At 49.2% G+C, this 15748-nt stretch overlaps 7 protein-coding genes across 7 annotated transcripts; 3 read left to right on the top strand and 4 right to left on the bottom strand.

The window, feature by feature from the left end:
• Positions 1-1230: 1230 nt before the first annotated feature.
• Positions 1231-3139, bottom strand: DEU56DRAFT_724721 (uncharacterized protein; the record flags this gene model as incomplete). The annotated part of the gene is made up of 9 exons (XM_041347834.1): positions 1231-1387; positions 1439-1530; positions 1583-1765; positions 1797-2107; positions 2293-2376; positions 2435-2523; positions 2628-2652; positions 2716-3007; positions 3068-3139. The coding sequence occupies 9 exons, from the start codon at positions 3137-3139 to the stop codon at positions 1231-1233; spliced, it is 1305 nt and encodes a 434-aa protein (XP_041214841.1).
• Positions 3140-3152: 13 nt separating this feature from the next.
• DEU56DRAFT_315523 (uncharacterized protein) lies at positions 3153-3902 on the bottom strand. Its single transcript, XM_041345613.1, has 2 exons — positions 3300-3902; positions 3153-3247 (listed from the first exon to the last, which is right to left on the bottom strand). The coding sequence occupies exons 1-2, from the start codon at positions 3809-3811 to the stop codon at positions 3184-3186; spliced, it is 576 nt and encodes a 191-aa protein (XP_041214840.1). The 5' UTR covers positions 3812-3902; the 3' UTR covers positions 3153-3183.
• A 401-nt stretch (positions 3903-4303) lies between these two features.
• Positions 4304-5236, top strand: DEU56DRAFT_315461 (uncharacterized protein). The gene is made up of 2 exons (XM_041345612.1): positions 4304-4822; positions 4886-5236. Exons 1-2 carry the CDS (start codon positions 4516-4518, stop codon positions 5086-5088), a joined length of 510 nt encoding a protein of 169 aa, XP_041214839.1. The 5' UTR covers positions 4304-4515; the 3' UTR covers positions 5089-5236.
• A 100-nt stretch (positions 5237-5336) lies between these two features.
• DEU56DRAFT_768217 (Pre-mRNA splicing factor-domain-containing protein) lies at positions 5337-6794 on the bottom strand. The gene is made up of 3 exons (XM_041351230.1): positions 6623-6794; positions 6335-6568; positions 5337-6280 (listed from the first exon to the last, which is right to left on the bottom strand). Exons 1-3 carry the CDS (start codon positions 6710-6712, stop codon positions 5414-5416), a joined length of 1191 nt encoding a protein of 396 aa, XP_041214838.1. The 5' UTR covers positions 6713-6794; the 3' UTR covers positions 5337-5413.
• A 100-nt stretch (positions 6795-6894) lies between these two features.
• Positions 6895-8106, top strand: DEU56DRAFT_315343 (uncharacterized protein). Its single transcript, XM_041345610.1, has 4 exons — positions 6895-7031; positions 7093-7330; positions 7389-7573; positions 7624-8106. Exons 1-4 carry the CDS (start codon positions 6961-6963, stop codon positions 7883-7885), a joined length of 756 nt encoding a protein of 251 aa, XP_041214837.1. The 5' UTR covers positions 6895-6960; the 3' UTR covers positions 7886-8106.
• Positions 8107-8842: 736 nt separating this feature from the next.
• Positions 8843-11785, top strand: DEU56DRAFT_976183 (uncharacterized protein). The gene is made up of 2 exons (XM_041359601.1): positions 8843-9758; positions 9807-11785. Exons 1-2 carry the CDS (start codon positions 9109-9111, stop codon positions 11488-11490), a joined length of 2334 nt encoding a protein of 777 aa, XP_041214836.1. The 5' UTR covers positions 8843-9108; the 3' UTR covers positions 11491-11785.
• Positions 11786-11796: 11 nt separating this feature from the next.
• Positions 11797-15726, bottom strand: DEU56DRAFT_768208 (ANTH domain-containing protein). The gene is made up of 12 exons (XM_041351229.1): positions 15645-15726; positions 15429-15586; positions 15233-15375; positions 15102-15177; positions 14914-15052; positions 14673-14857; positions 14489-14625; positions 14021-14440; positions 13487-13972; positions 13291-13440; positions 13154-13238; positions 11797-13098 (listed from the first exon to the last, which is right to left on the bottom strand). Coding segments are annotated over exons 1-12 (3219 nt in total). The 5' UTR covers positions 15647-15726; the 3' UTR covers positions 11797-11860.
• Positions 15727-15748: the final 22 nt, after the last annotated feature.

Below are 15748 nucleotides of genomic sequence, written 5' to 3'. Positions count from 1 at the left end.
GTCGCCCTTCACTGCCGCCAGCTGAAGAACTTGCCAGTACGTCCGTTAAACGTCGCCGGGCTTCATAGAGTGTCCAGAGAGGGAGGAAAAGAAAATAGTCATCGGCTGATGTAGTAGCTACGTGACGAAGTAAGGATGAATAAATAGCGAAGGAATGAGCATGGATTCAAAAGCAACTTCCACTGGCGAGTCGCAGTGGCCGCGTCAAGGCTCGTCGTCACGACCTTCACGACCATGGCAGGCGCAGCAGGACCGCGTCAAAATAGTCACGCCCGCATGACGCATTATGGAGGGCCTAACTTGACACTACTATATATAGCAGGTATCCGGTCATTTGAAACTCTAATGTACTAGAAAATTAGATTACGAGTGTTATGATTGGACCGGCACATCAATGCATCAGCAACAGCAATAGACCCATGCATGCATAGCAGTGGAGAGATGTCGAGCTTTTATCATCGTGATAGCAGCGGGCACCGTTTGACAAGCTATTTGTTCCCTCGTTGGCATGCTGTCTGCTCTCGCGATCGGACGGTAGCAGTCAGCTCATCCTTGCTATCATTGTCATCACTGTATACCTACGTTTCAAATCAGTTTTGACCATAAAAATTGATTAGCAAAACACAAAGGCATTGAAAGTTCTATTACGACCAAAATCTGCGCTCAAATCCACTAGGCTATGTCAGCTTGTGAGATCATACCCCTCCATGCCTCTCCAGGCCCATATCCGAATTCTGACCCATACCCTCATCATCGAATCCATTGCGGAGGTTAGTTTGAATGACCGGATTATGGGATAGAGTCGAAATGGTCTCATGATCGTCTGTGCCGGGTACTTCAGGAGGTTCTAAGTCGAAATGTATGGATGAGGAGTACTGCGAATTTTCAGGTTCTGATTGCGAAGCGCCCATCGGAGCCAGATCGACGTCTCGCTCGCTATCATCTCTTTGCGTTATTTTGTTCCCAATGAACTCTATGCTCTGTTCCCAAGCGGCAGCCAAACAATATAACAATAATCCCAGCATATGCAGCGGTGGAGCGGAGCGACGTATCGGGGTTCGGACGGATCAGGTTGGGAGATAGCGAGGGAAGCAGGTGTAGCATAGGTGTCAGAAGTCTAGGAGGGTTCGGGGTCACGATAGTACATACTACACGCATGTACAGCACTCGGACGATCATCATCATCATCGTTGTCTAGCATCTTCCTTCGTTCGCTCCTGAACATCGTGCCTACCACTCCAGCGGGTGTCTTCCTCTCTTCGTCCGAATCATACCGTTAAAAATCACCATGAATACGACCAGTGCCACGAAACCAACGACGGCTCTGGAAATTGTATCTCCATAAAGCCACCAATCGACCGAGAATGCCGCATAAAAGAAGAACATGCTAACATCTTGTGATCAGGACCCGACCTATTACACTAGGGTGCGAACTCACCCCCACATCAGCAGCGCCTTGGGAAGACTGTAAATGATGGCCAGCTTTTCAAGTCCGTGGTCCTCGTTGTGAAGTGTTGTCAGAAACGATGTCTGAACCAACTACCATAAGAAACATTGCAGATATACAGCAAGATTGACAAACTATTTCTGAGGCTGTATGTTCTCCACATGTTCGATCTTGGGAAACCAAGGACAAGCCGAGAAATATACTTCCCAAGCTCGTCACAACGGACATATAGCTCGCCATCTGAATGACAGATGTACCGCCCCTGTCAACAGTGTTGATAGCCAGAAACCCGACATTGGCATTGAGCAAGACAGTGGCCTGGCTCAACATCAATCGCATGCAAGTACACGCGACGAAAATGGGGACTCGCCATGAGATTGGAGTCATTAAGCTGCCCCCTGAATTTCAAACTGTACGCATCCCACCGGGGCTTGTAGGCTATTTTGTCAGCAAAAATTTTGTGCAATTCTGTGATGTGGGTCTCGAACTCGAAGAACAGGAGGGGCGCGAAAACAAACAACAATAATGATGGTGTGTAGAACCAACCATGAACTGTCTGTTTAAAGGACAGTCTCGCGCAGTCTTCTCCGTGAAAATTCGTAAACCGATTGCGAGCTAGAAAATCACCATAAATTACAGCCAGGTAGGTGAATGAGCTCACTAACCGAATGTATGCATTATCCGGCCTTGAATAACAATCAACGTCGGGAAGATTAAAACACAGTTTTCAAGCCTCACCGATGACAACCGCAGGATGACACTGCTTACTCTGATCCTCGAGGGTATAAACTTTGAGAAATGTGATTAACACATGATTTCTGCCAGCAGGCATTGATGTATCGCACCATTTATGCTGTCTACCAAAGAGATGTAATCCCTGAGCTGGATGAGATCATATGGTGCAGAGGACTGCCTCGACACCATGTGGTCTGATTGTTATAACCGAACGCATTAGGTAAACGGTATTAAGCCTAAGAGACTACCTACCACATGTCGCATACACCAACATATCTTTAACCTCATTGACAAGGTTCTGTGTGACCGAGCACAAGCTAGGGAAGTAATCCCAATGCCTCCTATGTCGCATATTACATTATTTGCACATGGATGGACCTGTGGTTCCATTAGAAATGCAATAGTTGCGTGTATGACACCATGCGGACCTTTTGATTGAACACACCAGTATTGTGCTTGGACGGCAAGTTCTATTTATGAAGACCAGAACAAATTGTCAGATCCTGACCCGCTGAGAACTATCAACCACCCACGTATGTGCGAAAGACTCTCGACGCCTTGACAATTGGATAAAATCTCCTTGGGATTGAACTCATCCAGCCAAAAGAGGGTCCTGTCACGATGATTGACGAAGTAATAGTGAAAAACGACGAAGTTTTCGGAGTTTTTCTTTGGCTCTAGCACAAGGTCTACCTGCTTCATGTCAAGCTGAAGCTCTTCGCGTGTAAGGATGGCCAACTCCAATTCCCGCAGGAAGTAATGCATGCAGTATTCGATGTCTTCGCGTATCTCTTCGTCACAAATATTCATTTCTGTGCACGTTCTCTGCATAGGAGAATTCAAACTCTAAACCACCAGTCTTCAATAATTTGAAAATTGACGCACTTTTTCCAGGTTCACAAAGTAGCGAGAACCTTCTGGATGCACGACTGTGATCCATCCTGGCGGCACATCCATGCTTGAAAAAGTTGAGGAGCGGCAGAAAATGGCCAAAGCGTAGCTTACTCATGCACCGGAAATGTGGCTGTCATAGGAGGGATGGTAATTCTGCAAATGTCGGTGTGCCTTTGGCAAGGTCAGCTCTCGAGCATGGATGGGATAGAAGATTCAAGTTTACCGGGGAATGCGCCTTTCGTACCGCCTGACCCCATCTGCAACCATTTCAGCTATCAATGGGCCGTCATGGAGCGTAAGAACGTCTGAGCCCGGTTGTCCATCGCTGCCGGGGGGGACAGTTAAATGAATATGATGGTCGGCAGCGGGATCTAGTACTGTTCTTGCTCGGGCGAGCGAATTCAATGGAACAGGAACCGTTTCTGAGGGTAGATCCGTGATTGAACTGACGCTAACCGGGCGGAGATGAGAAGGTCCCGTGTGTATTCGATATGGCGTGAAAAAATGTAATCTGGGGAACTCATGGGAGCCTGAAAGGGGCGATATGCCTAAACTGTGCAATCTGTTGCTCGCCGAAATTTCTCCAGTACTAGTCTGCTGAGACAGGGGCAAACTTGACATAGAGCGCGAATGCAAAGGTATCGCTGTATTCTTTCGCAAAGGTGGTAAATGAGTCCCTGGATAAGGATTATCCGAAGAAGAAGATTGTGAATTTCCTGCAACTTCCAGCGACATTGGAGGTATAAGGCTCGAGGAAATGGGTACATCCTCTTCTGCGAAGTCTCCTTGAGATCGCGGGAGAGCTCCAGGGGAGAAGCGAGGTCGTGCGGTAAAGCGGCGAAGTAAGGACAATAATAATAAGAATAAACTCGCGGAGCGGCGTGCAAGCTGTGGAAGCGATTTCTTCAGTGTGCTGAGAATGTGGGCGAGCAATCGCGCTATCATCATGATGAGTGGGGACAAGCAAGGGAGAAAAAAGGCGTGTATGCCATAATTCCGTCGTCTGGTTATCATTGAAGCGCTAACTGGGCGTAAAGTGATGTACTTAAATAAAGTGCTGTGCTGGAAGCCTGGAATTTCGAGAACCAAGCCGCAAGCGTGAAGTTTATTTCAGGAACATGAAGGCCTTCTGATCAAATGTATCGCGTGTGGGGGGATGATACAAGGACCCTCCCATCAAAAAAATGCTTGGGTAAGTTCTTGCCTTTCTTTCGAGTTGCAACTTGCGCGACAGCTGTAAGTCTGTATCTGCCAGGCCATCAGGAAAAACCTCCCCTCCGAAATCGAGGTAATTTTCATGTTTCCGGAATCTGTATACCGAATGTGTTGAAACGTACCATTTCTTCTTCCAGAACCGTTCGCTGGAAGACCACAGCATTGGATTTTACCAGTCTTGCTATGACAAGGCTCACGTAGCGGTTATAAGTGGAAGTTCTGGAATGAGACAAAACGATAAGTGGTCATTAAAATGGCAAGCAAACCTTAGTCAGACTCCTGGAGTGTTTCGTCGACGCGAACGACGAGCTCGGGATATGCAACCAACAGTCCCCAGACGTGCGTCAACGCTAAATTCTGCAGCACCATTGTCTCTCATAGGTTATACGGCGGACCTATACTCAGACTCGCGCAAGCACGGATACCAGGGACCAGTGAGAAATGTCCGCTTACACCGTGCCACCACCAATAGCGGAGGAACGATAGCGAAGAGTGAAGATGGTCTAAGATGCGTCGTTGCAGGACGAGAATGTGAGTCACCTTTGAAATATTCTGCATAGCACGAGATTGGCGCGTTATTAACGCTATCGTTAGCTCTGCGCATCTTGCGTCTGTCTGATCCAGAAGATGTTATCAATAATGACCATAAAGCCTCTTTTGGTCGCGGTGGACATCGTATCGAAGCGTCGCGGAACGTATGGGATGGATGTGGCTTGAAGATCGATAGTGCAAGTACTGATGTTGCCTGGTGCCCCACTTGCGGCCTGCTGGGAGTTTGTCACCACAGATCTTGTTGAGACAACTACACGCACCGTACTTGGCATTGCCAGCCCTGTTGATATCCCACATAATAAGATCCCCATTCCGCGCGCTTGTGAGAATCTTGTTGTTATAGCCTTCAAAGGAGAATGAAGCACTGAATGTCGGAGTATGGGCAGCTGCTTACTGCCATGGTTGCTATAGTGCCAGCGAATGTGTATGTATACTCACAGACGAGGGATACTGGTGGAAAGGCGAGAACTTAGTAGCAAAGCTATCGAGAACACAGCCAAATAGTGTGGTGACAACGATTCAGCGTTTAATTTACAAGACAAAAGTACATACACCAACCACGATGAAATCTCAGTCCGCCTCGGCAACTAGGCCGCCTCTTCCCCGTCTGAGCCTGTCTTCTAAACCACCCACGCCGCCAAAGACTTTCTTCTGTTCTTGGCCCAAGAAGCCACCCATGCCCTTTGACTTTGACCGGGCTTGCTCCTCCGCTTCCAGGTCAGCCTTCTCTTTCTCAAGCAGTGCCATCAGCCGCTGTTGCCGTTCCACTTCCATGCTCGCGGCACCCGACTGCATGGCGGCCAATTTTGCGGCACGATCTTCCGTGGCATTGGATGGCTGCCTCTTGACGGAAGGTCCGGGCCGAGAATCAGATCTCGGAGGACTGTAGCGTGAGCGCTTGGGATATGAGTTACGATGCGGGGGACTAGGACTGCGTCTGCGTTTCCTATCATCTTCTGTGCGTTTGCCACTGCGCTCGATGCTTCTACGCCGCCCATAACCATTGTCGTCTGATTCATCCGAACGGGGCCACGTTCGAACGCCACCGTCAAGAGAGTCACGACCTCTGCGATAGCCAGGAGAGCGGCTTCTGCTTCGTCTCCGATAGTGGCGATCATCGTCAGAGCCATGCCGACGATCGTTTCTCTTGTAATCCTCAACAGGACTCCTCGACCTCGACCGGTCACCTCGTTCCCTGGCTAACCGTTCCTTCTTTTCCTTCTTCTCTCGCTTCTTCTCTTTCTTGTCTTTCTTGGGTTTGATACCATTGCGTTCCTGCATTTCACGAAGACGGAGGGGATTGGACATGAGTGCTTGGTATGCAGCCTGTTCTTGCTGCTTGATAGCGAGCAGCGGGTCTTCACGGATCTTGGCAGCAATGTCTCGAACATTGTTGGCATTCTGAATGGCGATGAAGTTCTTGTGAGCGGCGCCAAGCTACAAAAACAACTTGTTAATCCTCAAATGAAAGCCACAGAGATAACAACACACCTGCGCGTTCTCATCGGCCGTCAAGATCTTGTCAACCCGCTTTTTACCCAGCAGGTAGTCCTCTAGATCATTTGGGTTCTGATTTATCCCTGTCGCAGGTGTCGTATACATCCATTCAAGCTTTTCAGTCCTTCTCTTCCCTGTTTGCTCTTCTTGTAGACGCTGGAGCTCCTGCAGCTGCCTTTCCTCCTCCTTCTCTTTGCGCAGTTGGTCAAGTTTCTTCTTTTCCTCGAGCTATGAAATAAAATCAGCCAAAGATTGATCCCACAAGCACTTATGGACACTCACAGCCTTCTTCTCCTCGAGCCAGACCCGCTCCTGATTTTTAAGCAGGAGCGGGTGCCAAGACTTCTTCATATTCAAGTCTCCACCACCCATCTTAGCTAGATTTTCTTAATCCAAGGTTAAAGGAAAGGTTTTCGGTGATGATGGACAGGGGACGCGAATGGATTGCGTCCAATGGTTGTTAGGTCCAAATGCAAGAGCCATCCTCGCTTACATTGCCTTTATTTGGAGTTGTTTGTGTACACTGCCTATTCTGCCCATTATTGCTGGTTGCACGCAGCAATGAGCCCAATCATACCACAACCATAGTAAAAGACTGCTCTGTCAACCTTGTGTCAACCATGCCAGACGTGTACGAGTCGGCGGAGTCGGATGCCTTGAACGACAGCTCGAGCGGTGCAGCACAACCTGTGTACGTACACACTAAAGTAACGCGTATGCTGGTCTGCTCATGTATTACTTGATACCTGTAGCCCCACGCGATCCATTTATGCGCTGACGCGCAAAGAAATAACACGAGGAATTGCGAATCGCTTTGTGCACTCGCACACGTACATATTTCTCTACTTGTCTATGGCAGCACTGTCCGTAACAACCGTCGTGCTCAGTCTGTCCGACGGATGTCCAGGGTTGTCGTTTTATATCTTGGAGATAATAATTAACACGAGCATGATCTTGGAGGTCGGTGTGCGTTTGGTTGCGTTTGGTCGGGTGCGTATTTGTTCATCCCTGATGTTTTTGGTCGCCGGGGTGACCTTGAGATGAGCAGCAATTCTGGAAATCACCGTTTAATGTGTTGGATCTTATACTCACCTTGTTCTGTGTGATCACTTTGTTGGTGATAACATTTGCAGGATGTGGAGCGGGGAGTAAGGAAGAAGAGTTGTTAGACACTCTACTGCTTATTGCACGTAATGTGCTACAATTCGGCCGTCTAGCAGCAGTCATGCGACAGTGTGTTTCACATCTTCACTTTGCGCCTCCTATATTAACCTCAAAGACAGGTCCGGCCAGTCCATCTTTTCCAGGCCAAAACCGATCGATATCTCCGCAGTCAGGAGAGCAGGCTATACTAGCCTCGACCTTGATTTGGAAGACGACAACGAATATGATGATGATCCAGAACTGGGTCGACCGCTGGTACAAGATGTAGTATTATTTGATGCACAAGACGAGGAGCAACCCGCTCGCATGTCAGATATGCCACGCGCTGCGCAGGCTGTGTACGACCGCGATGATGAGGACGTCTGGGCGGAGTTGGGTTGAGGCGAGAGGCGATCCACATTCTGTGTCCTTATATATTCCATTTCATTTTCTGCGACGCACTCTACTCGGACAACCTTGCCATTAATTCTATCCTCGCAACTTGCTTTTTCGAAATGGGATCTAGGCCAAAGCAACGGTCGGCACGGATTATTCCGGTCGGTGCCATCTAGCGATCTCCACCTCAATTCGTCGTTCGATATGGCAGGTCCGACTTATATTGCGATACGGCGGCTATCAGACGTGTTGAAAAGTTACACCCACTTGACATGGTTATATCGTTATCATGGTTGACGGAATACTCAGATGAGTACTCACGCCTCATCCTTCTCGTCGTGGGCGCATTCTTTGGTACTTCTATGATATGCACACCGAATATTCTAACGCTCATTATAACGTAGATGACCAGCGGCATATCAGCGGCACCGTGGTAAGTCGCTCGCGACGGGAGCCGACGTTGGACAGCCTGTGACCTCATTTCACCTCATGGCTGATCATTTCATGAGCAGTAATGAACTTGGTTGCCACGTTCTCACAGGTCCAGCATACGTATACCACAAGTCAAATTTGAGGTTATGCATGTGGACCTACCACGTTATTCGCTGAATCAATTTCAGTGCGGCAAATCTGCGCTAAGAGATTATTTGACCCTATGATCTTCCAACTAGGTCGAGTTTTCTCAGAGACCCTGCACATGGTGACCAATATCGAAGTCTTTGCAAAGCTTCCTTCCGTGTTACGATGCAACCATCGCCCCAGCGAAACGGCGTTATTCCCTGGTGATGCGGCAGCGTACACACGGATATACATGAGCATGCCGTCTCTGATGAAAGATGATCAAAATGTGTCCAGAGAACTGATTTCATGAGACACTTTGCGTATGACGATCGTGTGACATTCTGTGACAGAACGTTACGGAAGGTTGTTACGTGAAGTCAAAGCGTCCGTTTGCCTCCGCTTGTCCGACAAAATATTACACGGTCTCTACGGAAATCAAACGTTCTGATTGCTTTACTAGTGCTTGCTTTTTTCACTCCTTCAATCATCTGCTCCTGCGGCAGGAACTTCAAGGCAGCAGCAGTGTATCACTGGGATTAATGTCCTCCGTCCTTTCAAGTCTGCTTGTATTCTAACAATCAAGATTATTACCCCTCAGGACGCTCTCGCTGTATAATTTATACGCTGGCAGGGCATAAGCAAGCCCTCACATTCATTTATTTCTCCTCATGTCTTCCGCCCGACATTGGTTTTCAAAACGTGTCAATCATTCAAATCCAAAATCCCCCACTTCCAATGATTTCGGCTGTTCAGTATCCACTGAAAAACTCCCAGTGCATATCGAAAATTCAAAGAATTCAGATAGCTTCAAGTTCAGTCCTTTTGCGTCTGTCATGGGCAGAAAGTCCAAAAAGCCGCGTCCGACTTTAGCTATTCCTGATTCTCCAGTACCATCGCTCGTTTCTACCTCTGCAGTCCATTCATCTCCTCATCAGTACACTAATAGACCTTCTGCAAATTCCATTTCATCCACTGTCCGCTCCGGAGACGACACCCTCGAACCTAGGACCCCACCTGATATTCATAGAGACCGGGTTTCATTCCCCCGCTCGGTTTTGACACTATCGGACCCTGATCCTTTCGCATCAGGCGGTATCTCTCTGCCCCGAAGCATCTTAGACCGGGGTGTACCGTCCGTCTACTCCAGCACTTCGGGATATGATGTGTATCCAAATAAAGACGAAGTCCATTTTTTGCATCATCCATCGCATCTCTCGATGTCCTCGCTGTCTCACGGTGGCAGTAATGCGACGCCGTCATTGGAATCTGCTGGGCCTTGTTTGTCTCCTACAGCAGACGGCCGTGGCACATCGCCTAGGTAGGGACAATTAGCTCTTGCAGAAATTTTCGTCCTCAATTTCCCCAGTAGAGATATGTTCAAGAGAAACGAGATAATAGACGAGCAGAGAACCCTCGAAAGCCCTGTGCATTGCAGCTCTTTGGATAAAATGTCAAAGCATGGATCTGCGGTAACCTTGACTGATCAGAGTCACAAAGGTCCCCCAGATTCTCCTGCTGTTGCACGACCCACAATTTTTCCAAAGGGTTATACAGCGCCCAGCCCGTTCCAGGGTGTAAGCGCCGTCTCTCGGCCTCGAAAAGGATCCGCTGCTCCGCCCGCTGAAGTTTATGTGCGCTCTCGTACCCTCAGCCGTCAGCAATCCACCTCTCGTCCTGCTCCGGCTCGCGAACTTCCCCCACCACCCTCGACGTCACATATCACATCCGCCCCCGCGGACTGCGGTGCCGAGGACAAATTTCCGTTATCGGCGGGGAGTTCTTCTTCCGGCATATCATCCGCTTCAGCCAACTGGCGGATCCAAGACCTAGCAATTGAGGAAATTAATGAACAACGTTATCGACCATATAAAGAGACCGGCCTAGGCTTTGATCGCAACTTCGAAACTCAGCGTCAACCGGTAAAGGAGTCAAACTACATTCATGTCACAGGTGTCACGGGATCACCACCGCCGCCAGCTTTCCATCAGCTGAAGAAGTCTATGTCGCATTCAACCCTGCAGAAGGCCAAGTCAGGTTCCAGCGGTACGCAAGATTTCCTCAGAGGAGATAAGGGATTGAAGAAACAACACTCCTTCCATCGTTCACGTGTCCACACACCCCCTACGTCTACACCAGCCTCCCCTTCTTCACCACCCAATCACGATCCTTCATCAGTTGAAAGCCATCAACCACCTCTCCCACATCCTTACCCTGTCGTGCAAAAACGTATGTTCTCGGGCTCTAGGAAACCCTCAACGGCAATGACAGAGGAAGATTTACGTTCGGTATTCAGTCTTCCAACAGAAGCAGGACGCTCCTACTTAGCGTCACCCAGAGGTGTTGTGTCCCTCCTCGATGAGCCTTCTTCAGAACCGCTTGCATCTGGTATGGTATTCCCAGCTGCGGAGTTTACGCCGCAACATATCATGTCCCCCGCGGAAATGCTGAAGGTGGAGGCAATTGTGCAGGGTGAATTTGACGCGAAGTACGGAGAGGCTCTACGAAATCCTCAGCGTTCCACATTTGCGTCGACGCCTATGTATGGTACCATGTATACAAAAACAGGCCTGAGGACGGCTCCGTCGTCTTTTCCACGTTCAGCCCCCACTCGCAGCACATCGGATGTTTCCAAAGGACCTACGCCCAGATCATTTCCACGTCCCTCCACTGCACAAGCGGTTTCTTCGACGTCGATGCGACATTCATCATCCACCAAAGATGGTCTATCGCCCCCACCACGAACTCGTCCACATACCGCCGAGACGATGTACCATGAAGATTTGTTTAGCAGGCGATCAAGTAATGTCCCATTCATCCCTTTATCGCCGCCCCCTCCGCGCCCGAAGCGTGCACTTCGAATACCATCATTCCTGGGCGACACAACGGTACCGCAACGATCCGTAATTCGGAAGCCCTCCTTTTTGGAGATCGCAGATGATTCCCATAACTGTGAAGGCAGCTTCCTGGATTTTGACAGCGGTAAAGAGTCGCTCGACCTCTCCCGGGATTTCGACTATGACGAAGAAGATAGGAATCCTTTCCCCATTTGATGCAGTCATTTCCCGATAGACACGTTCTTTTAAATTGATTATTCAGTCCATTATTGTTACGCTACTTACCTTACTGCTCGAATATTAATATACTGACACACCTTCAAGGCATTGTTTTAGTAGTTCAAGCAGTACTCCAGTTTTACCGCTCCCCGTCCTTACCCCTACCAACCAATATTTCAACGGTCCCTTTTTGTTACCGTCGCGTACTTTGCCTATATGTTTTCGCTGGCAGAAGTGTTCGACCAAGGATCCTTGGGGAGTGAATCATGTGGTGTGGTTGATCTTCCTTAACGATTCCACAAAAATTCCACAAGCAAGTAAATTAGAAGGATACTACCTAAGTGATACATCATGTTCCGATTGTCCATCAGTCCGTTTCATCAGTGTGATAACCCGCACGCCTCATCGCGCCCAGACGATGTCTCGCTGCGCCAAGGTCCTTCTCCAGTTTCAAAATCTCGACCTGCTGCTCCATCTCGCGTCTCTTATACTCCAATACGGCCATGTTTTTGTAGTCCATCTCCTCTTCAACTACTTGCTTCGCTGAGACTGCCTTCACTTGTCTGACAAGCGCTTTGCATGCTTCCGTCACCGCTTTCGCAGCAAGCTCGAGGCGCTCCTGAGTCTTAGACATCAAGTTGGCCTTGACACGAGAGGCTGCTACGAGTTGAGCGGTGGCTGCCGCAACCTCATTCGAGGCCACGATCAGCTGTTCAAGAGAATGTGTGCCTGATAGGACACCGTCCGCGCTCTCTATCAAAAGACCGGTAGCAAACGCCACAGCTTTAGCAGCTGAAATAAGACCCTCCGTCCATCTGTTGTTCCGCTTGTAGAACTGCTGGACTGAGCTTGAGCCCTTGCCTTGAGCAACGATTTCTTGCTGAGACTCTGTGGCGGCCTTGATGAGTCTTGCGATGGCACTTGTGATTGCCATAGCGGCGGACAGGATAGAGTCGTGGACTTGCAGATCGACTGCGCTGAACCGTGCAGAGTCGCGTGGCCGAGACATGAGCTCCTGCAAACGCCGAGTAGCAGCTTCTATGGCTGCCGCAGCGCTCTGCATTTCTTGCTCGACAATGTCACCAATATCGCCGTTGGCCCGTGCCAAAGCACTACCCTTGGTACCTTTTGGTATGAGCGTGTCGACGACTTCCGAGAGGCGGGTGAGGGCGGTTCGCGCTTCACTGTTGTTGCGCATCGAAACTTCCTTCCGCTGCACGGGTTGCAGAAGATCAAGCTTGTAGGATTGCAGGTTCAAGAAGAAGCGCAGGCCAACGTCACCGGCGCTCTTAGCTACTGCAACGATCTTGTCCGAGGCATCGTCGTCGTTAGCGAGTCGCGTGACGCCTTTGCAGTTGATGAGAACATCTGAAAGGACCTGTGCGAACTCATTGGCGCCCTTAATGACGTCGACGTAATCCCCTCCGACATCGCCGCTGAGGTGAAGATTAAAGACCATTGCGAAATCCGTAGCGTTATTGATAGCCTTCTCGATCATTGACAACGTGTACTCGGGTGTGGAATTGATATTGCCAGCTTGGGTGGGTGACTCAAGTTCGTAAATGGCGTCATCAACTTTCTGCACGCAGGCCTGCAGGATTGAATCTGGGACACGAGTGAGCTTGCTGGGAGGTACATGTAACACTCGAACGATACGAACCAATGACCTGGTTGAGCTTCTTTCGGTTGTCGAGAATAAGGGTGTCGATTTGGGCATTAGTTGCTTCATCGTTGAGGCCCTGGTTCTGCAAAGATACCGTCAACATCAGTAAATGTAAGGCTGGGACGCCAACAGACCTGCTGTGCTTCAGAAAGCGATTGGATTGTGCTATCCATACCCTCTTGAAGAATCAAGATCTCTTGATCCTTCTCATCTCTGAGACGCTCCATGTCACCACTAGCGTTGTTGAGTTTAATGAGCAGGTCATCAATTTGCATTTGCTTGGCCTACAACAACATATTAGAGAAATCGGAGGGGATGAGCATAACATACCCGTAATGAATCCTCAAGCTCTGTGAGCTGACGGTTATACTTGCCCAACACACTCGATACCTCCGAACTCTTGGAGCGTGTGGCATCCTCAGCGCGCTCGTTCGCAAAATTGATCTCACGGCGCAGGCGGTCGATTTCGTCTTTGTGCGAGGATTTCTGGCGATCGATATCAAAGCGTGCCCGGTCGCGCTCGCGAATCATATCAGCCAGTTCTATATTTTTAGCTTTCAAGTCGCGTTCCATACGCTCCATGCGGTCTACGGCTTCCTGCGCTGAATTAGCCTTGAGTTGCAGTTGCTTGAACTTGGAAAGCATGTCCAGGTGCTCGGTCCGTAGCTGGCTGTAGAGTTTTGCGAGTGCTTCATATTTGTTCCGCCAAAGGGTCACTTGGTCTTGGAGTTGCTTGATCAATTCGTCCTTCGATGCCATTTGTGCGTGGATGTTGGACGTTACTCCGCCGAGCTCGCCCTCAAGCCCTTTCACTCGCTGTCGAATTTATGAGCATGCGGAACAGAAGTCACACATACGACTTACTTGATCGTATTGTTCCAGAAGCAGCTGGTCTCGCTCGTACTGCCCCCTCATAGCCAGCAGCTCGCGCTCATAATCACTGACCTGCTGAGCAGCTTGGTTGTTGTACTGCATCATCTGCTGCTGCATAAGTTGCTCCTGTGCAAGGCGCTCCCGCTCTGCCTGTTCCCGTTGCCGTTGTTCGAAATCACGCTGCTGTTGTGCCTCGAGGTCCAGCCTCTGACGTTCTTCAGCTTCACGTTGTGCGCGTAAAGCAGCCTGCTGGTCTTCATATTGTTTGAGCAGACGGGCCTGCTCATTAACAACAGCTGCATCAGGTGCAGGTGAAGGTGCAGCTGGGGGAGGAGCAGGTGAAGCAACGGCAGTTTTGGGTCTTGCAGGGAGGTCAGGAGCACTTCCAGTATCCAATAGGTTCGGAGGTTCCTATCCGGGATATCAATTTGGGACATGGCGGGAGCCGTCATAGCGTACCTGACCCAGTTTAGGAACATTGATCAAGCCGGTCAAATATTTGAGATTTGAACACTCGTAGTAGAATTTTCTTAAATTGTAGTGCTGCGCGTTGAACCGCTGGCGGAGGGGTTCCAGTGCGTCGTGGTCATTCGTTCCTGAGAAGTCGATCAGCTTCAACTACACAATGTTGTGACGTCCTTACTTCGGTGCATGGCGCGAAGCATGCTTGTGATGAATCGATATATACCCCAACTTTCCTTGACCAGGGGCACCAATGCAGAGATACGACATTCATTGTTGGCAGAATGCCTGAAGTGAGAGAACACCATCCGCTGGAACGATTCGATTTGGTCCTGAAGGCCCATGAGGTCGGAGATGGTTTCATAACTATTCAAGTTGTCGATATGTATTGCCATCCATCTGGTGACAAGTGAATTACTCACCCCTCATTGGGGTCATCAATGCCTTTCAAAGAAATGTATTCCTCGTATTCAAACAATCCGTTAAATTCTGGTCTCAGGCGGTGGAAGCGCAATTTGGCCAGAATAAACTGAACATAGGTTTTGATTAAGGCCCCATAACCTATGGACAGGGTTACATGAAATAGGTGACTCAAAAACAGAAGCCTTACCACGTTGACCCTCTGTGGCAACAGTCCTGGCGCAAGTCTCCAACCATCCCGCTTGGCCATGAGCCTCTTTGATTGTCTAAAGGAGAACCGAAAGTTAGGTGCTGGCAGCCATCGGTGAATAAGCTACACACCACAGGATGACCTTCCTGCAATACTTTGTGTACAGTAATGAGAGCCTTGAAAGATTGAACTTCGTCAGACAAGATAGGTTGCACTCGTAAACCGCTCCAGAAAGATATTGAACTATGGTAATCCCAAGTGTAAACGATACATTCTTCGGTGACGTTAGGGAGACTGCTGATTGAGAATAGAAAGTCGGACACGTACTTCGGACATGCTTCTGCTTCGGAGCTGTCTCCTCTGGGCTTGTAGCTTTCTTAATATTGATCACAAGCTCGTTCTCTGCCTTGTCCTTGTCGACCGGCCTGGTGGGGTAGTGGACCTCATCACCATCAATATCGAAGTTCGGACGTCGCCTGGAAGACCTGCATGATCTGTGTTATGAGTTGTTTTAAGATCGTGACTTGGTCAGTTTCCACGTACATGTATGCCCAATACCAATAATTAGATTGAGGAGAAGGAACAAATGAACTTTGGAACTCTGACCAGAGAAAGCGCAGCCGTGTCAGCAGCCGTGAGAATTGAAG

This window comes from Suillus clintonianus (assembly GCF_016758775.1).
Source record: "Suillus clintonianus strain FC179 chromosome Unknown DEU56scaffold_3, whole genome shotgun sequence".
NCBI classification, from domain to species: Eukaryota; Fungi; Basidiomycota; class Agaricomycetes; order Boletales; family Suillaceae; genus Suillus; species Suillus clintonianus.
Note: the sequence above shows the minus strand (reverse complement) of the source record. Positions and strands in the feature narration are given on the sequence as shown.